Here is a 22,624-nt window from a genome sequence, read left to right as displayed (position 1 = left end):
TCCTCCACTACCCCTACTCCAAACATTCTTCAACCTCTTCAAGGCTTCCAGTTACCAAACACTATAGGAAGTATGGCCTGAGTCATCAAAAAAGCTTGTTATGTTAAGAAGCCCTGATTTAAGAATCTGTAAAGGAAATGGTAAAATACATTTTAAAGTTTCACATAAAATGATTAAAAGAGGTTTGGAATTTGAAGGAGAAATTCTGTTTTGTGAAAAATTAACTTATTTTGGATGTATGGATGGTTCTGTGACAGAATTTTCAACTTACAAGGAATGCGTATGAGGATATTTTTCCAGGTTGAAAAATGAATTAAACATTAGGTTGGCCTAGAGAAGACAGGGCTGCATTTGTCACAGGGCTATACGCCTTCTCTTACAATGGCCAATAAAAAACAAGTACAATTAGGCCTTGTTAACACCCTGGAGTTCAAATACTTGCTTTCATGTCTTTCATATTCTTAGTGTTTGTTTTGGTGCTTTCATCCCTTTAAGATCTGGCCTGCAAGTTTAGCTTTGACTATCCTGCACCTCAATTCTGCTGGTCTGTTTACATGGCCAAGAGGTTCAGGCTCACACTGATTGGTTTTGTGTTTAATCAATAAGGAGAGGTCAACGTGGCTGCTCCAACATCAACTATCCCGTGAACCATTTGCAGAACTTCTCAAACTCATCAAAAAGGCTGTAATACTATCCTTCTAGCAATTGGATAACTATCAACTTGGATGGAAAATTTAGGAAGACATAGCCCAAGGAATGTTTGACCAGCAAATTTCAAATTCTAATTCTTAGGCTGCCAGTTCTAAGCATCAAAGTAATTTCTAGTAGTTTTTCTTCAGGTCAATGCTGGCTGGGCTAATGCATCTTCCTACTTCTTCTGGAATACATGCAGGAACTGATAGAAAAATTGAAAAGCACTGCCAGATTTTAAAAAAGCAAATTAGAGAATGTGAAAAATGGAACCCAGGAGATCTCACTGACAGATGTAGGTGAACTGGGGATGGCTGACCCAGGAATGCCAAGTCAAGCACTTACGACAATGTGTTTACAATCCACTTTCCACATTCCCCCCTGCCCTAATATTGTGCAATTTTGGTTTAAATGTTTTGTCTTGTTTTCAATATTAAAAACTTTCCAAATATAGTTTACATACTTATCACATACCTACTGTATGATCTAAAGAGTTTCATTTCACCAAAGCTCAGACAAAATATATCAATAATACACTAGGAGAGTGATCCCTACAGTATTTGAGAAAACGTATTGGGGGATGACCTATTTTTACAGTTTTAGAAAGAGGTCACCCACCAGGCTAGACTCAATTACTAGGTTATTTTCTTGTCCCTTTGGTCAATATTTAGTAACAAGGTAAAACCCACACCAGGATACCACCAGGATACCAGAAATTAAACTATAAGAAACCTAAATATGATGACTGTGACATTCTTGAAACGTGTTCTTTATGAGGCTTTACATTTCAAAAATCATAAATTTATAAGTCACTCAAACCCTTAATTGGCTAGAGATTAAAGTGATGACTCTCCTATCTTTTTCTTTTTCTTTTTTTTTTTTTTTTTTGCGGTACACGGGCTCTCACCGTTGTGGCCTCTCCCGTTGCGGAGCACAGGCTCCGGACGCGCAGGCTCAGCGGCCATGGCTCACGGGCCTAGCCGCTCCACGGCATGTGGGATCTTCCTGGACCAGGGCACGAACCCGTGGCCCCTGCATCGGCAGGCGGACTCTCAACCACTGTGCCACCAGGGAAGCCCTCTCGTATTATTTTTAATGATGAGCCAAATTCTAAAGCTGCAGAATGTTCCTTTTTATATTATTTCACTTCAAATTGAAAAATCACTTGCAAATTGAAAGAGCAGGAAATCTACTTTTCTTTTCCCATACATTAACAGAAAAGGAAGAATATAAAAACAAAATATTTTCAGTGCCTCAGTTTGACCTAGCTATAGCTAAATCTATTTGTGTTTCATAACCAACATCTGTATTTTTGTTCAGATGCTTACCACAATCACTAGTACAGAGGCAGGTGCCATGCCAGGCCTTCCAGCTCTTAAAGAGGGAAAAAAGGCAGGCAAGCAGAAGCAGAGTTGAGACAGTAACTATTGACCGGATATTAAGGAAGCATCGGGGAGGTTTTTGTTTAATATTAGGATTCTTACTGCTTAGAGGCTAAGAATAAATGGCATCTCTCAAAAAGGGATAAAGTATTGGTGTATGTCAAGAAAAGTTGCTCTAACTATAATATACAGAAGGGATAAACAGCAAGCTCCTACTGTATAGCAGAGGGAACTATATTCAATATCCTGTGATAACCCATAATGGAAAAGAATATGAAAAAGAAGGTATATATATATATATATATATATATATATATATATAAATGACTCACCTTGCTGTACAGCAGAAATTAACACAACACTGTAAATCAACAATACTTCAAGAAAATAAATTTTTAAAAAAAGAGAAAAGTTGCTCTAGCTGCAATTCAGAGAATGGAAGAGTAACTGTAAGCATGGGTGTGGGAAGACCTTTCAAGGTCATTACAGTGATCCAGGCCAGCTGGACAAGGTGGAGACCTCAGAGAACAGAACGGATTCAAGCCAGATATACTAAGGCTGGCTCATCCATGAGCAGGTATTATCTGACACCACTCGTATGGACTAGATCAACCACAGATTGAGTGAAGCTTGAGATAAGGTGGTAACAAAATATGTTTTAAGCATCTCCCTTGAAATCATCAAACCTTAAGATTTAAGGAACTGTCACAAATCATTTTTCTGACACGGCAGAAATATAATTTGAAAAAATTAATTATTGCTTTAAAATGGATTGCATGCTTATATAATCCTAAAAATAAAATTAACATCTGAGTAATAAAAACATATATCCAAGATGTGTCACAGACATGTAGATCAATGGAACAGAATAGAGAGCCCAGAAATAAACCCATGCATATATGGTCAATTAATTTACAAAAAAGGAACCAAGAATATACAAACGGAAAGGACGGTCTCTTCAATAAATGGTGTTGAGAAAACCAGATGCAAAAGAATGAAACTGGACCCCTATCTTACACAATACACAAAGATTAAAAAAAAAAAATCCAAGTGGATTAAAGACTTGAGGGTAAGACCTGAAACCATAAAACTCCTAGAAGAAAACATAGGTGGTAATAAGTTCCTGGACATTAGTTTTGGTGATAAGTTTTTGGATTTTGACACCAAAAGTAAAGGCAACCAAAGTAAAAATAAACAAGTGGGACTATATCAAACTGAAAAGCTTCTGCACAGCAAAGGAAACCATCAACAAAATGAAAAAGCAACCTACTGAACAGGAGAAAATATTTGCAAATCATATATCTAATATAGGGTTAATACCCAAAATATATGAAGAACTCATATAATCCAATAGCAAAACCCCCAAACAATCCGATTAAAAATTGGGCAGAGGATCTGATTAGACATTTTTCCAAAGAAGATATACAGATGGTCAATAGGTACATGAAAAGGTGCTCAACATCACTAATCATCAGGGAAATGCATATCAAAGCCACAATGAGATATACCTGCTAGAATGGCTGCTATCAAAAAGATAAGAAACAACAAGGGTTGGTGAGGATGTGGAGAAAAGGGAACCCACGCGCACTGTCGGGTGGGAATATAAATTGGTTCAACCACTGTGGAGAACAGTATGGTGGTTCCTCAAAAAATTAAAAATAGAGCTACCATATGATCCAGCAGTTCTACTTCTGAGTATTTATCCAAAGAAAATGAAAACACTAACTAGGAAAGACATATGCACCCCCATATTCATTGCAGCATTATTTACAATAGCCAAGATATGGAAACAACCTCATATTCATCAACAGATAAGTGGATAAAGAAAATGTGATATATACATGTGAATATTATTCAGCTATGAGAAAGAAGGAAATTCTGATATTTGCAACAATATGAATGGGACTTGAGAGCAGTACGCTAAGCGAAATAAGTCAGACAAAGACAGATAAACAAATACTGTATGATCTCATTTACATGTGGGCTCTAAAAAAGAAAAAAAAAGCTCACAGATACAGAGAACAAACTGGTGATTGCAGGGAGGGGCAGGGGAAGGGGCACAAAATGGGTGAAGGTAGTCAAAAAGTTCAAACTTCCAGTTATAAAATAGGTAAGCCATGGGGAGACAATGTACAGCATGGTACCTATAGTTAATACCATACTGCACATTTGAAAGTTGGTGGGAGAGTAGATCTTAAAAGTGCTCATCACAAGAAAAAAAATTTTGTAACTATGTACGGTGAGGGATGCAAGCTAGACTTATTGCGGTCTTTTCACAATATTAAAAATATTGAATTGTTATGTTGTACACCTGAAACTAGTATAATGTTGAACGTCAATTATATTTCAATTCAAAAAAGATGTCAAATGGGAATATGCCACTTCGAACCAAATAATTAATAACCATCCAACTTTCATATAATATTCTCCTCTAATCCAAAACAACCACCTTTTAAAATAGATATTTATTATTCCCATTTTATAGATGATACAAACTCCAGCTCAGACACAATCACACAAGCAGTGGATTCTGGCCCTAACGCCAAGACATCTGCCTCAAAATCTTTGTGCACCATGTGTTTGAATTAGTTAAGTCTTAGAATTCTGGAGCTAACTAGTGATATAACAGTATATTTGAGCGTGTTAAACCACAAGCACAGAAACTACAATATGCTGGGTAAAGACTCTATTTTTTAGCATGTGTTCCATTCAGGAAGCTATGGAAAAAAATCAACTGAATATTAGAAGAAATACTAGAAGTAAGAAGGTCCTTGTGGCTTAGGGTAACAGAACCAGGGGTAGGCAGAAAGGAGAGGGAAAAGAGAAAAGGAAGATGGCATGTCAAATACGAAGTGAAGGTTCCGTGGCCTGGGTGCTTGGGAAATGACAAGGAAAAGGCTGGGCATGAGGAGATGTGAATAATTAATTTTAAAATCAACTTCCAAGTTGGTTTTGTTTATTTATTTACTCATTTTTTGGAGTAGATTTAGTTCGTTCTACAGTGTATGCTTTAAATACAAATACTTAATAAAATTTCTAACTTTTAATTGAACTTTTTTTTTTTTAACATCTTTATTGGAGTATAATTGCTTTACAATGGTATGTTAATTGAACTTTTATCCTTTACTTACTGTCTATCTGACACCCTGGTGTAGCCACATGGACACAAACAGACCATCCCCAGGTTGCTTTCTTTTCTTTCCTCCGCTGAATAGTCCTGTGCTGCCTTATCCTTCCCCAGTGGCCTAGAACGGAGATTATAAGAGATGTTTCTTAAGTTGGTCATGAATATTAGGAAGACTTCTTTGGAGCAAGAAGGACCCTTAGACACACATCCAGCCTCTGCTCTGAGCAACTTCTCATTGGCTGTCAATGTCATGAATTTGTCTGTCTCTGCTTCAGTTTTCCCTTGTGACCTGAGCTGCCCATTTCTGCGCCCCTCCGCCCGTCGTGCCCCCCGACTAATGTATGGTGACATTTCATGGAACAGGGTTTGAGAAACATGCTATAACCAGAGACCTCTCTAATGGAAGGGGAGGTGCATGGTAAATAAAAGCCCTTTCCCCTAAGGTTTCTCAAGCGTGGGTCATTTCCCTCCCCCAAGGAGGTTGCGCCCTTCCCGTCTTCCCTGCTTTGGCCATCAGTAGGTGAATGATTCTGCATTAGCCACACGTGAATAATGTAGGACCATGCCTTGCAGCCGCCCAGGGAGGGCACCACTCCCCAAAGGAAAACAAACATTACTCACTCCACTTTTTCTGAGAAGCCTGCTACCTTACAGAAACTGACTACTCTTCCTGCGGGCTGTGTCCCTGGCCCCCACGCCTGTCCCCAACCCCGCCTCATCCCCTAATGAGCTCCTATTCACCCTTCCTCCTCCTGTGAAGTCCTGCCTGACTCAGGGAGCAGGGCTGACCACTCTGTCTTTTCTGCGTTCTCTCCTATTTTTGCTTCTGCTGTGATGTATGGTGAATTACATGTTTACTTGTCTCTTCCCCTATGATGCTGAGTTTCCTAAGGGCATATTTATATCCCAAGTGCTTACCTGGCAGTGCCAGCACAAATTAAATATTTGCTGAACTATCTATGCAATAAGAGTGAATGCTAGAGTCTTACAGGCATCTTCATATACACTATCACAATGTCACGACTTCAAGCATCAAGTTGTAAGTTTACATACACCTGGGAAACTATCTAGCTCGTCATCTTTTCCTTAGAGCCACTGAATGGCTTTCTCGTAAAATGGAATGTGAGGGAGATTTGGAATCTGAGGGGTTTTCCTTCCTCCTAGAGCCAATCTGACTAACGGTTAGTTTCACCTTTAGCCCTACATTAATGAGAAAGAAAGATAAGGAGAAACATAACTATGGCAGTTTTTTGGAAACGTGGCTGAAAAAGCTGTAAAGGCAAAATCTGTGCCACTGAAACAGCTACTTCCCAATGCCCGAGTGATCGAAGCCGTGTGGCCCTGAAAGCACTTTCACTGGTCCAGATACCCCACTAGAAGCACGGGGATCTCGCAGGGCTAAGAACTTTGCCACAGACGATACACAGAGTATCAGTGAGCCCGCAAGCCAGGCAGTGGCTGCAGCAGGTCGGAGAGGGGCACCCAAGCCCCCCATCTGGCTGCTGTGTCTCTTCCAAAGGCACACTCACTCACGAGCCCAGAGGAGGTCACTAGTCCCAACTCAGCCTCCCCTGAAAGGGGGGACAGAACCCATGGCTACTCAGGGGTGTAGCCTGCCTGACCATACAGAAAAACAAAGACTAAAGCAGCTTCCATGGGCCTATGAAAATGGGAAAGAAGACTGGGCACATGTTATTGATCAAGCTCCTTTTCGCCCAAAGTCCTGCTTTGATGAACTCTAAGTCAGATCACCAGCACCAGAGCCCGAACCAGACTGACTCCCCGCGTGTCAGTATTTCAAGGCTGCAGGACTGGATCAGACAGGAGCTTTCCCCACACCCCTGCAGTGCATCCCCCCAGGGCTCTGCACAACTGGTGCACGACTGTTCTGAGAAAAATTCTGAATGGTTCTGGTAACAATTCCAGCCAAACTTCAGCCCTCCGCTGTTCTCTATGTCCCATAAAAATATTTACGGCTTCGTACAGGAAAATCTCCCTTCTACGTCAGAAGCCTCCTGTGATTAGGGAGTACTTGGACAGGGTAGGTCAGGATCAGTTTCACGGGGATTAACTCACTTGCTTCATTTCAATGTAGTTGTCACTCTGAATTACCACTTAATGGGTGAAGTGTGCAGCCTATAACAATCAGTAGTACAGGCATAAGGAGGCAAGACATTAAAAAAAATTAGCCCCTAAAGCAATTATTGCAGTGAATTTTTCAAATAGTTTTAATACTCTGTCTTTTGACCCCAGGGTATGGCTTGGGGAAAATATATTAATCTCAAGATAATAATCAGTCAATTTCAGTTCTTCAATATCCACAATGATATTAAAGATTCCAACCTTACTCTTTTTGGTTGCAAACATTAATTAAGCATGATAATTGTGTGTCTCCATGATATTTGGTGCTTTCTGAATGAGTCAGAGCTCAGGGAATAATTTGAATACAGCAGACAGCAATTTGCTACATAAACTCACCCCGATGGCTATTAGCTCATTTTAAAGTAGTCAAGACTCCTAGATTAGAGGGGTTTTTTTTTGCATTAATACCAAGTTAATCACATCTACATAACCTTTTATTCACCCTTCCCCAAAACCCTCCATGAATAACTTCTGCAAGGCCTGACCTGAATGTAATAAGAGGGTAGGAGTTTTCAAATGTGTAGCTTTAAGACAATCTCCTTACACTATAGAGTTCTGTAGACTCTATCTTGATATTTATTTTCAGGAATTTAATATGAGACGTCAACAAGACTTTATAATTTTTTTTTAACTCTCATTTTATACCGAATAATTTCAATATGAAACATGTATTATCTACATACACAGACTGTATACTAAGGATATTTACCAACTTACCGGCAAAGTTTGAGTGCTGCTTTTAATATTACCACTTTGGAAATTTGAAGGAACAATTGAAAAACTAGAGCAGTAAGCAAAATTAAAGTAATGCTAAGCAACCAAGTGGAGGGTTTGGCTGGGGCTGCACTCCACCATAATAAAGGGGAATGCGACTGGGAGTGAGTGTAGAGAGAGCAGCAGCTCCTCAAGGACACTGGCTGAAGAGTGGCCGACGCTGCCACCCCTCCTGGCACCGCTGCCCCTCGATCATCATCTCATTATTCTGCCCTCTGCTGCTGTTTCCCTGCTAACTCTTGTCGTTCTGGTAGCGGCAGCAGGAAACCTGGACGCCACCCATACCACCGGCGCCAAACCACTCCCGGATTTGGAACACCACCCGACTAGGGCTCTGATGTCCTAGGTAGAAGTGGAGTGTGTGAACCTGCGTGGAACTCACACACTCTGAGCGCTGGAGATGAGGGCACACAGGGGGGACACTTTATTTGTACCTCGAAATAAAATGACTTCAGGGAAGACATGAGATTCTGCACTAAGAATGCAAAGCAGACAAGCCTCGTGCTGGGTCTATGTGGACATATGCAAAGAGATGTGGTGACGCTATGAACACCAGGGCGGCAGGCTGCTGAGTTCTGAACATGCAGGCGAGCCGCTGAGGGGCATGGGAGTTGTTGCTTATTTTGTTTGATTCTTTGTTATTCTGGGGTAGACCAGGACACCTGTAAGTTTATTTGGGCTTGACAGTTATGAAAGCTGAACTGAATCGTTACTACTTCTGTAGTACTTGTGTGATTTGTTTGTGTGGGTCCGCTAGCCAGGATCCTCGTGAGCTGGATACAAATATCCCGACTCCCTCCCTCCCTCCCTGACTCTGTCACATGCCACCGTAGAAGGGCCACAGAAAGCAGTGGCCACGCTCCTCCATTTACCAACCGTGACACTAACTCACCCAGCTACTTGGAACCCGGGCAGTCATATTTTTCATTTGCAAGCCGCGATACAAACATTACGATTGTTTGCCCTTCTCCCTTAGGATTCGCTCTGTCAGAGGCAATTTCAAGCAGGCAACTGGCAGCCAGGGGAGGTGAGCACCTACTTTGCTTAGCTTTCAACCCAATGTGTGTGCACCATGTGCTATCACCCACAGTCACCCTGCTAACCTTCACTCTCACCGATCCATGCACCCACACTCCCATCCATTCCTCCCAGGCAGAGCTCAGCTCTTGCCCTGTTCCCCATGGAAGGGCTCATGCAGCTGGCAGGGCTGGCTGTTGGCGGCAGAGTGCCGGGCCCTGGGCCTCTGTTCCTCTTCGGTGATAGCAGCACAGCACCCAGCTCTTTTCATACTGAAATGCCAACTGAGGCGCCATTCAAAACTAAAGGCTTCTGTTTGTTAAGAGAAAAAAAAAGAGTTTGAAAATCGCTGGTGTAACGGGAAGAATATGGGCTGGCCCATTGAGTCCCAGATCAGTGGCTTATTAAATATGTGATTTAGGGCAATTTAAAAAATTCTCTACACGTCAGTTGTTTAATGTGCAGGGTAGGGCTGTTGGCAGGAGTAAATAAGCAGCACACGTGGAAGGCCCCTGGGAGGGGGCCTCTCACACGAGAGGGCATTGGGAAGTAGCCACCATTATCTGCCTCTTCACGCGCCTCTACCTAACAACCCTTACAAGACTCATCATCTCACCCGCAAACTCTCCGCCAAGTATGCAACAGTCTCATTGCAGCTGAGGAGCCTGTGGGGACTGCGGATTTCTGTCCCACTGTGCAGCCAGCGATGCCACCCGTGCTCCTCCATCACCAGGGCAGGCAGGCCACAGCCACCCTTGCAAGCATGAACCCACACAGGCTGGGAGCAGCCGGTTGAGAATCTGGGATGCTCCAAGAGAATTCACCCTAAACCGTGACCCCAGACTCTCCACAGAACATCCCCTGGAGATCCCACGGAGTGGCACATTGATATCAACCAGCTGGGCAGCTGGGCGGGCCCCTTACCCCCCACGCATAGCTCTGGAGCACCTGCTGGAGACTGAAGGTCACTTTCTGCGCAGGGGATGTTTGCGCCTTGAGACACACCTCAGAGGTGGAGAACTGTCTGACCTTCTGATGGCATGGGAACATAATGTGTGCTTCTATACCGTGGGGGGGGGCAGTATTGTGTATTTATAAATCTATAGTGGTATATGTATAATCAGTATGGATAACTGTATATGCAAGTATATGTATCTCAGTGGAGCGACATAGGTGGGAATGAGAAAGAGGACAGGCGACTAACCAGGAAGACGGAGAGAGGGCAGGGAAGAAAATGTAAAAGAGAAAGACACATGGAGATATACACAGAGAGACAGAGACAGAAACATCAGAGAAAGAGACGGGAAGGCAATTCAGAGACAGCCAGTGAGACAGAGACACAGGGAAAGGTAGAGATGAAGAAACGGGATAAATACAGAGAGACAGAAACTGAGATGGAGAGAGCTAGGGATAGAGAGAAACAGATTCAGAAAGATGAAATGACAGAGACAGAGGGATACAGGAAACAAGGAGGGAGAAAAGGAGGAGGGAAGGAAGGAAAGCAGGCAGGTAGACACAGAGTTACAGTCTGACAAAGACAGATTGCAGGAGAGACAGTCACTCACAGACACACACAGTGGTAATAAGAAGAGGGACCTGAGGCTACTATCACAGGTAGGTCAGGTAAGGGCCATCTTAGCCCTTTATCTCCTCTTTCTCTGAGCTGCTTTACAGACCTTCAGCACTTGCTGGGGAAGCTATCTAATTCCATTTCTCCTGCATCCACCAACTCTTTGTCCTGGGAGTAGTAGCCCTCAGGGCTCCCTTCCCTCCATATTCAGCCTCCAGTCAAGCAGTATTAAGGGTGAGCCTCCCAGGTGCCAGCACAGGAGAGGAGCTGGTGACCAGGGTGCCCATTCCTGCCGTCCCAGAGCATAGGGTCAGACCTTGATACAGGTTTCTGTATCAAGGCTTTCTCTGGCATTGGGCAAGTAGTCATTGCTCAATGACATTTGCTAAGAATGGTGTCCCTCCAGTGATATCTAAAAGGGCTCCTAATCACAGATTTCCTAAGTATTCATTTAATTCAATTCTACTGAAATTTGTTGAGTGTCTGTGATGCTGAAGCATAGTGCTGCTATGTTATCTAATTTACTTTAAAGTATTAAGCACGTTCAGTGGGATATTCTGTATCAATGTTAGGTCAAGCTTTCACCCTGGTACTACGAGCATTCTCATTAAGGTTGCATTGTCCACTGGTGGTCAGCTGGCCTTCCCTTCAGAAAGCCCATTCTTCAGAGGGAGCTACTACAAGGGCTTCTGTGATCATTGTCTCTACCAACAATGGGTGCTTTGCTTATTCTTGATTAAAATAGTGGCCTGTTGACTAGCAATGATGAATATAAAAAATAGGCTATCCCTAGTGAAATTAAAGACATTCAAGATACACAGATTAGCTCAACATATTTTAGAGACACTCACTACCCTTCCATGAATTTTTGAGATAATCCAATGTGTTCTGTACTCTGTCTATAGGGGTGATGCCCTAGGTTAAAACCCCTCCTTGGTCCTGAGCCAATATGAACTCTGGAAGTTTCCGTGTGCTTGAAGCTGATGGGAAGCACTATTTTCCATAGTACCCTGACTATGGAAAACTGGGGTTTTCCTGTAGCGACCTGCCACACAAGCAGTGTACAGAACACCTATAAAAGCAGAGCTGAGACTTCTAAAGCCTGCAAGATAGTTTATTTTGAGCTTCCTTGAGAATAAGAATTGAGTTAGTAAGTTAATAAGTTCATTTATACATGTGGCAGAATTTGGTTCAAGATCCACTTTCATTAAAATGTGTTTAATGGATTTGTTGGAAAGCAGACCGATGGCTCTCACCCATTTCAAAATCCTATGGGGGCAATAAATAGAACCAGGGCTTTTTGAAGAAATACCTAGTCCCACAGTTGGAGTAGGGAGATGCAAGATAAACCTGGACTATTCTGTTATGTCAAAAATTTTCGAAGTGCTCAAAAAAATTAAAAAAATAAAAGAAAAGATGGACACATCAAAAGGACACAGGACTTTCAGCTCCAGGAAGACAGAGTAAACATGAATATAAAAATTAGGCTAAACATAGGAGCAAACACACTGTGATATTGTGATTTTTTTTTGATATTGTGATTTATAGCAGAAATATATATTTGGTCATTCAGATGACCAAATGCAGATATATTTGTCATGTATATTTGGTCTTCATTCATAGTTCCTGGCTCACAGCTCCCAAAACCCTTGGAATTCCTGAGCTTAGGTTAAGAGCAACGGGATAATTGTCTCTTGTCCTTAGTTCCTGAAAACTGCTTCAGGGAATGTGACTTTGGGTCCCACCCAAGGGTGGAGGCTGGTTGCCAAGGGGAACCAACCATGTGATTAGAGGGTTAGATCTTTTACTCTTAACCCCCATCCCTCCCCCCAAACTCTAGGGAGAGGAGAGGGGCTGGAATTTAAATCAATCACAAATGGCCAATGATTTAATCAATCATGCCTATGTAATGAAGCCTCCATAAAAACCCAAATGGAGGGTGTTCGGAGAGCTTCTGGGCTGGTGAACGTGTGGAGATTGGGGAGAGTGGCGCTCAGAGAGCATGGAAGCTCTGCACTGTTTCCCCATGCTCTGTACTATGCAGCTCTTCATATGGCTGTTGTTCTGTATCCTTTAATATCCTTTCATAATAAACCAGTAATCTAGTAAGTAAACAGTTTTTTCCTGAGTTCTGTGATCCATTCTAGCAAATTAATTGAGCCTGGAGAGGAGGTCATGGGAACTTCTGATTTATAGTCAGATGGTCAGAAGCACCGGTAATCTGTGTTTGCGACTGGCATCTGAAGTAGAAGGCAGTCTTGTGGAGCTGAGCCCTTTACCTGTGGAATTCCATTCTATCTCTGGGTAGATAGTATCAGAATTGAGCTGAATTCTTGCACATACTGCTGGCATCCGAGAACTGCTTGTTGGAATTGGGTCCAGGAACTCTTTCGCATGTATTTTTCCTTGTTTCCCCTACCATGTACTACTAAAAATCCTGGACATTATACATAAAATAAACATTAAGACAACTCCAAAAGGTGGAGAGAAGACGAGCTAAGGACCTTGGGACTCAAGGAATGGTGCAGTGCTGAGTTCCCTGGGTTTCCCTTTACCTCACACACCCAGACTGGGTACTGAAGAAGCCAGCGACTCAGAAATGCTAAGAGGAGCCACAAAAGAGGTCCCAGTGAGGTCTGCTCTCTAGCAAAGACCCAGGAGAGGGGCAGCCCAGCAAGACAAAAGACTTTTGGGCAATCACTGCTTTATTCTGGCCAATTACCACCACAAAAAAATAAACGAATAAACCTACCAACCGGGGCTCCAACCCCATCTACACGAGCAAAGTCTAAGTGGGGAACGGAGGCTTCCGCCTGGTCAGGCAGTCATGAGTCGCTCCACTCCACCCCACCCAGGTGGTGTCACAAAAGACAAGTAGGAGCCAGCACTTTCATTCCTGCCAAAGCTCCCCTCCCCCCTGCCCCACTACCACCACTGCCACCACAAGTTTCAGTGGAGACCAGGTGGGGAGACTGGATTTCACTGCCTGGTAGTAATGAAACAACCTTCCCTTCTTCCTGTGCCAGAGCAGTGTCATAGAAAGCCAGATAAAATAGAAGGCTTAAATAAGACACAGTATCTCTTAGCCTAATCCCCCAAACTTCAGGTTTCAAACAAAAATAATCTGTCATACCAAGAATCAGAAGAATCTCAAAGTAGAATGAAAAAAGACAACCACTGAGATGATAGAGATGATAGAAATAACTGACAAAGATTTTAGAGCTGCCATCATAAGCAGTTGTAAACATGCTTGAAATAGATGACAAAATAAAAAGACTCAACGAAGATAAAGTCTCAGCAAAGAAAGAGGATATATAAAAAAAAAAAAATAGAAAAATTTAAACTAAAAGATACATGAATGGATTCAACAGCAGACTAGAGGAAAGAATCAGTAAACTTGAAAATACAACAACAGGAAATACCCAATCTGAAAACAAAGATAAAATAGACTGAAAAAAAAAATGAACAAACCTTCAGGGATCTGTGGGGCTAGAACAAAAGAATTAACATTTTTGTCACTGGAGTTCTAGAGGGAAAGGAGAAAGAGGGAAGTACTAAAAAAAAAAAAAAAAAAGTACACGAACAAATAACAGCTGAATATCTCCCAATTTAAGAGATATAAACCCGAAGATCCAAGAAGCTCAGAAAACCCCAAATAAGATGAACCTGAAGAAATCCACACCAAGAAACATCACAATCTAACTTTTAAAAACTGAAGACTAAAAAAACCTTAAAAGTAGCAAGAGAGAAATGACACCTTCCCTATAGGGGAAAAAAAAATTCAAATAACACCATATTTTTCATCACAAATCATAAAGGCCAGAGGAAGTAGCACAGGAGTTTTTAAATGCTGAAAGAAAAGAACTGTCAACCAAGAATTTTATAACTAGTGAAAACAAGAGATGAAGGGGAAACCAAGATATTCTCAGATAAAGGTAAACTAAAAGAATTTGTCGCCATCAGAACTACCCTAAAACAATGGCTAATGAAAGTTCTCTAAAAAGAAAGAAAACATAAAAGAAGGGACTTTGGAATATCAGGAAGGAAGAAAGAACAATGTAAATACAACAGACTTTGCTTCTCCTCTTGAGTTTTCTAAATTATGCTTGATCGCTCAATGAAACAGAAGGTTGGTTCTTTAAAAAGAACCGTAAAATTGACAAAACTCTATCAGGACAGATGAGTAACTACATATGAAAGGACACAAATCACCAATATCAGGTAATAAAAGGGGATATCATTTCAGGCTCTGCAGATGTCAAAAGGATAATAAAGTAATACAATGAACAACGCTACACACATATTTTTGAAAACTTAGATGAAATGGACCAATTCTCTGAAAATCACAAACTGCCCCAACTCACAACACAATAGAGCTCATTTAAATAGTCTTATAACTTTTGAGGAAATTGAATTCATAATTTTAAAACTCCCAAAAAAGAAAACTAAAGACCCAGATGATTTTATTGGAGAATTCTCCCAAATGTTTAAAGGACTAACACCAATTCTGTATGAAAAGCCAAAGGAACTAAAACAATCTTGACAAGGAATAAAGTGAGAGGAACCAATCTACCTGTACATAAGACTTATTGTATAACTAAAGTAATATAATTAAACCTAGATGAGTCTGTAGAGAATTATGCTGAGTGAAAAAAAAAAGCGCTGATCCCAAAAGGCTACATGTATGATTCCATTTTTATAATATTCTTGAAATGATGAAATTAAAGTATAGGAGAAAAGATTAGTGGTTACCAGGGAAATTAGTGCTGGGGAGGGAGGAAAGTGGGTGTGGCTATATATAAATATATATGGTAACAGATCCTTGTGGTGATGGAAATGTTCTGTGTCTTAGCTGTATCAATATCGTTATCCTGGCTGTGATAGTATATTATGATTTTACAAGCTGCTACCGTTGGGAAAAACTGGGCAAAGCATTCACAGAATTTATCTGTATTATTTCTTGCAACTGCATGTAAATCTACAATTATCTCAAAATAAAAACTTTAATTAAAAAAAAGGAGACAAGAGCCAGCTTGAAGAGGTTCCCACTGGCAAACTGGGGATAATTTGAGCACCAAAATAATTAAAAGCTGTAATAAATTATAAATAATTGAAAAGACTAGGAATCCACTAGTACATACTAATGACAGAGAGACAGAGAGACAGAGAGATGGAGAGATAGAGAGAGAGAGAAAAGAAGAGGGAGATGAAGAGGAAGAGATAGAGACAGACAGGCAGACAGATGGACAAGGAAGAAGAAAGGGCTGTTGCTTACAGCAAAATCTAAAAAGACAAAAAACAAAAAATGAACCCAAGCTCTGACATATAAAGAACAGACTGTAGTTGCCAGAGGCAAGAGGTGAGGGGATAGCTGAAATGAGTGAAGGGGGTCAAAAGGTACAAACTTCCAGTTATAAAATAAATAAGTCACAGGGATGTTATGTACAGCAGGGTGACCACAGTTAATACTGTATTGCACATCTGAAAGTTCCAAAGAGAAGAGATCTTAAAAGTTCTCATCAGAAGGAAAAAAAAAATTTGTAACCACGTATGGTGAGGAATGTTAACTAGACTTGTCATGGTGATTTTTTTCACAGTGATAGAAATAGCAAATCATTATGTTGTACAACTGAAACTACTATAATGTTATATGTCAATTATACCTAAATTAAAAAAAAAAAAGCCCAACTGGCGAATGTAGAGGAAGCACTAGAGTTAAGAATTCATCATTTTGTAACCATCATAGTCTAGCTTGGTTTATGAAAAAATCATCAAAGGATGCTAAATTCAAGGGAGGGGTTTCTGATAAGGAATAGTAATTTAGCATAATCTTAAAGTGACTTGACTCCACATAGATTACTCATTTCTTGAAATGAAAAGAAAAAAAGAAAACTGTACAGGGGAGAAATCAGGCAATACCTGGATGGTCAAATTAACATCACCCAAAAAGGGCAGATGAATATTGTGTGTCTCCCGTGTGATCCTCCAAGGACACAACATTACTTGTGTACTAGTCTGACTGTGGATGCATAACCTGAATGAGGAATCATCAGACAGACCCAAAATGGAGAACACTGATATTTTTAAAAAGGGAGAGATTATACATTCTTCAAAAGTATAATATCATAAAAGAAACAGAAAGGCTGAAGGTGAAAAGATACTAAAAAGCCATGACAACTATATGCAATGTGTGATCCTAAACTGAATTCAATGCAAGAGGGGAAAACCACTGCTATCAAGGACATTACTGGGTCAAGTGGCAAAACTGGGTGTGGATAGTAGATCTGATAAAACTGCAGCATCGATGTTAAATTTCTTTAAGTTGATAATTGTACTGTGGTTATGTAAGAGAATGTTCTTATTTTTAGGAAATACACACTGAACTTTTTGGGTATAAAAGAACAGCAGTATGTGCAACTTTCAAATGGCTTTAAAAAACTGAGAAGGACAGTAACACCAGTGAGGAAAAATACTACCAACAGATGAAACTAAAGGATATAAGGGTATTCTTTGAACTATTCTTGCAATTTCTGTCAGTTTGAAATTATTTCCAAATAAAATAACTTTTAAAGTTCTTTGGCTTTTGTTAACCTATCAAAAAGAACTAAGAGGGCTTCCCTGGTGGTGCAGTGGTTGAGAGTCCGCGTGCCGATGCAGGGGACACGGGTTCGTGCCCTGGTCCGGGAGGATCCCACATGCCGCGGAGCGGCTGGGCCCGTGAGCCATGGCCACTGAGCCTGCGCGTCCAGAGCCTGTGCTCTGCAACGGGAGAGGTCACAGCAGTGGGAGGCCCGCGTACCGCAAAAAAAAAAAGAACTAAGAGATGTGCATACCAATTTAGATGGGATAGGTCCCTAAAAAGTACGATAATAAGAGCATAGGCTTCTGAGTTAAGACAAATTTGGGTTTAAATCCTAGCTCTGCCCTTATTAGCTGACCTCAAGAAGTCTCAATTTCTTCATCTATAAAATGCAGAAAATAATGCTTACCTCATAAAATTATTTTGAGGATTAAATGAAATAAGGGCTGTAAAATATTACAATGTCTGGCATATAGTCATCATTCCACAATGCTATTTATTATTTTTATAGCTGAGTAGTAGTGATACTTGTGATGGTAGTTATTGTGGTGGTGGCCAGAAAGCCATGGAAATACAAAGACGACCAAACTATGGTTCCTGACAAACTACAGTGTGTCACATAAGTGCAAACAAACTGTTGCTGGAGCAGAAACAAAAGTGTATTTACTTCTTCTGGGGAGTGGGTCAGGAAAGACTTCTCAGGGAAGGTAATGGTCAAGTGAGCAGTAGAGGGTAGGTTAGGATTTCACCAGGCAGAGGCGAGGGTGAGTGTTTGGGGCCATCCTGACGCAGGTAACAGGTATGGGCTGAGGGCTCAGGGCACGTGGGAAGCAGGGGAGGCAGAGAGAAGTGTAGAATGGGGCTGGAAAGTACACCTGGGACCAAGCTGGGGAGGGTGAAGGGCTTTGAATGTAACATGTAGGGTTTCACTGTTTTCTGGGTGTGGTGGGAGAACCACTGGAGGTTTTTGGGTGAGGGATGACAGGACTGGATCGTTGTCATGAAAATGCCACTGGGCTAGGGTGTCAGTGTGCAAATGGATAGCTTGTGGAGAGCAGGCAAAGGACACACAGTATTTCAACACTTTAACAACCAGGACCTGTGCTTTCCAGCTGTGCCTGGGCCCTGCACCTCTTATCCCAGGGTTTCTCTTAACCAGACTATCTATCCTCAGCTTATATAACTCAGGCTGGCCCAGACGGTGCTCTCCTTACCAGAACCTTCTTGGCCAGGAAAGTCCCCTTGAAGGTAAGGCTTTCTACCCACACTGGGCAGTACCATTTGTATTTTATGTTGTACAGTCAAGGTGCCCCATGCAGTCTACACACAGGACTGGACTTAAACATCAACTGTGGATGTTATAGATGAGCCATTACATTTTCCGTCTCTTTACTTTGTTAATTTTTGAGGATATAAGAAAAAGACATGGGGACTTCCCTGGTGGCCAGTGGTTAAGACTCCGCCTGCTAATGCAGGGGACACGGGTTCAAGCCCTGGTCTGGGAAGATCCCACACACCACGGAGCAACTAAGCCCGTGTGCCACAACTACGGAGCCTGCATTCTAGAGCCCGTGAGCCACAACTACTAAGCCTGCATGCCACAACTACTGAAGCCCGCACACCTAGAACCTGTGATCCACAGCAAGAGAAGCCACCACAATGAAGAGTAGCCCACGCTTGCAGCAACTAAAGAAAGCCCACATGCAGCAACGAAAACCCAACGCAGCCAAAAATCAATGAATAAATAAATTAATTAACTTAAAAAAAAAGAAAAAGAAAAAGACATGAAAGTTTTAATTCACTTTTTTTTTTTTTTTTTTTTTTTGCGTTACACGTGCCTCTCCCTGCTGTGGCCTCTCCCGTTGCGGAGCACAGGCTCCAGACGCGCAGGCTCAGCGGCCATGGCTCACGGGCCTAGCTGCTCCGTGGCATGTGGGATCTTCCCAGACCGGGGCATGAACCCGTGTCCCCTGCATCGGCAGGCAGACTCTCAACCACTGCACCACCAGGCAAGCCCTAATTCACTTTTTAAAAGGATACACTAATCAAAATGGGGCTCTTCTGGAGTTTATGTCTTACTTCATCTATAACTAGTTTGGTAGGACTCATGCTTCTCCCATTTGCAGTAAGAAGGAAGAACAATGTATTTCCATAGGATATTCTCCTTTAACTCTCAAATTTACTAGAAAGTGATTGGAAGGTGAGCTGAAATTTAAATCAACAAGACCAAACAATGGCTCCAGGGGGATCATTCAGTGGTAAGAAAGGCCTGTCCCCTGATCCTGCCATTACCTCGGAGGCGATGGAGGTGAAACTGCTGCTGAAGTGCACGTGCTTGTGCATCTCGCTGCCGTTGGCCGTCAGGAGCCAGGCCCCGAGCGCCTGGTCCTCACCAGCCGACCGGTTGCTGTGGCTCTGGTTCGGCAGGAGCTCCGCCAGGTCCCAGTGGTACGATGGTGTGGCCCCGACCAGTGCAATGAGGATGGCCTCCGTGGCCACGTAGAGCTGAAAAGAGGAAACACAATTAGTAAGCTCACAAACCTTGAAAGAGCAGGTCTCGCTTTTATGTCTGTAGGAGATACAGAAATGAGACCCTTCAGAAACAAAGGAAAAAAACAGAAGGAAGCTTCCTGATCTACTACTAATGGAGCCATCAGCAATCCCATCTGTAAAGCACCTTCTACTTCCTCCGAGGATTTTCTTCTACATTTGAGATACATCTGATGCTGAGGACACGGCACATAAATGGTTCCGCAGTGGCAGGGAGTTGGGGAGGGGGTGATATTACTGGCTCTGATTTAGAAGACTAACATTCCATCTCTTTTCTCCTGACCACTACACCTCAGTTCAGATAAGCAGTCACCAGGGCCCAGGAGTATCTTGGTCTTGAATTCATGATCTAAACAAGAAAACATGTTGTGGCATAATTAAATGTTTCCAAAAGAGTAGGTGTTTGTACACACACACACACACACACACACACACACACACGGGGAGGACAGATGCTCTATTAAATCAGGGAAGCATTATATGCACTTGAGTAGGTACTAAAGTATAGTATACAACTTATAAGATGTAAAAAATTCAAAATCCCAGGGATAGGTACCCACTTTATAACCTTTAGCTGTAGTAATCATTGTTTAGTCTAAACATAGTTTCCCCCTAAAGAAAAAATTATTTCATTCATTCATTCAAGGAATATTTATTGAGCACATACGACATTTGTCACTGACTGTTTTGGGCTTTCTGGCAATTCACAATTGGGTTTACAAGCTGTTGAGCCCTGTGCAGCGTTTTAATGCTATAGATCCATTTATATAACTCTCCTTGGATAATTATTTCAAGCTTAAAATTTATTAGGAAAACACAGAAATAGTCTGTTCCATAGTGAGACAATCTTATTTGAAGCAATTGCTATTCAAAAAAAATTTTTTAATTAAAAAAAATTATCACTATTAACTTAGAACTTAATGTCTTAAAATAGCTTTAAACAGAGTAAGTGTTTAAAAAACACAAAGCATGTGATTTCGGTACAGCATATGGTAACACCCCCACTGGATGGACGAGTTGACTGCTGCATGAAAGGATGGAGAGACCTGCCCACAGCATTATCTCCACTGTCAGGGAACTCCCAGCTCCTTCCACACCCTCCTGGAGAGGCATATTCAGCTGTTAAGGGGATAAGCTAAAGCACCAAAAGCAGAGTAATTTATCACAAGTAGATGATGGAATTACTGACAAGGAAAGAGAAAAGAAGTCATGACATTGTGTGTGTCATAACAGAGAGCTAATGTAAAACCCAAGATGTGATTTTTCCCCTCTCTGCCAAGGCTGCAAGGCTGTAAGGCAGCCCCAATCTATTGTGAGTCGGATGACTGTGGGCCTCTGGAGATGCACAAAGCTGCCACAGGTCAGTCTGCGTGTGTGATTTACTGTAAAACGCAAAGGAAAACACGTTTCTCGGTTTATATTGCTTCCTGGCCCCTATTTGCATACTATTAAGGAAGTTTTCAGGACAGGAGGCAATTAGCTTACAAAAATGAAAACCTTAATAATTACAAGAACAGGTAGATTACACATTTGGCTATAATTACAAAGCCACTTGCACCCATTTTAGTAACTGCCCTTCCTGATTACAATCTGCTGAAATTTAATTCATGGGTAAAGAAATGAAAAACAAAAAAATGGGGAAAAGGAAACTCAGGAGATGATGCAAAACACATGTTCCAGTAAACGCACAGCCTTCAATCTGGCAAAGCTAACTAGTTATATTTTTTTCTCTAAGCGTGCTCTTTTCTGCTTTTGTTCGTACCATTCACTTCACCTAGAAAGCACTTTCTTCTGCCGTGAAGGTCTGAACCTTTCCCATCCTCCAAGATGTAACTCAGATGCCCCCTCCTCCTTGCCACCTCCTACCACCTTGCCTTCCCTCCAACCCCTCCAGAAGCCCTCTCCTGCAGAACTCACCTCCAAAAGTTCCATTTAGACCTTTCTTAGAACCCACATCATTTTCTTCACTGCACTATATGTATCTGCTTGTCTTATTTTTTTCTATTGAAATATACTCTCTCTGAGGGCAGGATCTGTGTCTGATTCACCTTTAGGCTCCCAAAGCAAATAACTCAGGGCCTAGATAGACGATATCACACATTCAACAAGTCCATGGATGAATGAATGACCATAACAGAATACTAATAATAACAGCAAACACTTCTCTAGTGCTAACTATATGCCAGGTACCATTCTAAGTGCCTGGTGAAAATATGTTAATGCATCTTATTTTTATCTGTATTATTCTAGAATAAGCAATGTTCTGTGTAAAACAGGAAATGCTCCAAAAGGTCCTCTAATCTGAGGTGTATTTCACTGTGGAGGCTACCATTCTTGGAAGAAACTACAATGTGCAGAAAAAAGTTAAAAAACAAAGAGGTGGTGCTGATATATACCCTTATTTATAACGCAGGGAGCAGTGAAACCTAGCTAATCAGTATTATCTATATTAATCACTATTATCCTTAGCAATCAGTAGGTTGAATAAGCACTTTCCTCCTTTCTCACTTTCTCTGCTCTCTTCCTACCCCTCATAATGTTTCCATTACCCACCCCATGTGAGCACACACACACAGGGACCTCACAGAATACACAGGGCCATGGCTTTGTGTCACCAGAGGGGTCGGAAACATGCAGCTCTTCCTTGCTGTGCCAGCCTCCATAATATGGTGTCAGCCTTTCTGTCTTTGACACAAATGGCCATGCCTGGTTTTGCTAAAGGTAAAAGAGAGAGTAGGCAGGCATCTATAATACATGCTAACTATGAAAGGTGAAAGGGACATCATGAGGAT

General features: G+C 41.7%; 1 protein-coding gene across 1 annotated transcript in view; it reads right to left on the bottom strand.

Annotated features, from left to right (window-relative positions):
- The window catches only part of SLC22A15 (solute carrier family 22 member 15), a 79,134-nt gene that overhangs the window by 46,763 nt on the left and 9,747 nt on the right, over nucleotides 1-22,624 (bottom strand). Inside the window, exon 2 of the mRNA XM_007452634.1 lies at nucleotides 19,575-19,787. Within this exon, the coding sequence (XP_007452696.1) occupies nucleotides 19,575-19,787 (213 nt within the window). The remainder of the gene's footprint in view (nucleotides 1-19,574; nucleotides 19,788-22,624) is intronic.

Source organism: Lipotes vexillifer, unplaced genomic scaffold (genome assembly GCF_000442215.2).
Source record: "Lipotes vexillifer unplaced genomic scaffold, Lipotes_vexillifer_v1.1 scaffold1343, whole genome shotgun sequence".
Classification (NCBI taxonomy): domain Eukaryota; kingdom Metazoa; phylum Chordata; class Mammalia; order Artiodactyla; family Lipotidae; genus Lipotes; species Lipotes vexillifer.
The sequence above is the reverse complement of the archived record's forward strand: the minus strand, read 5'-3'. Positions and strand labels throughout refer to the sequence as shown.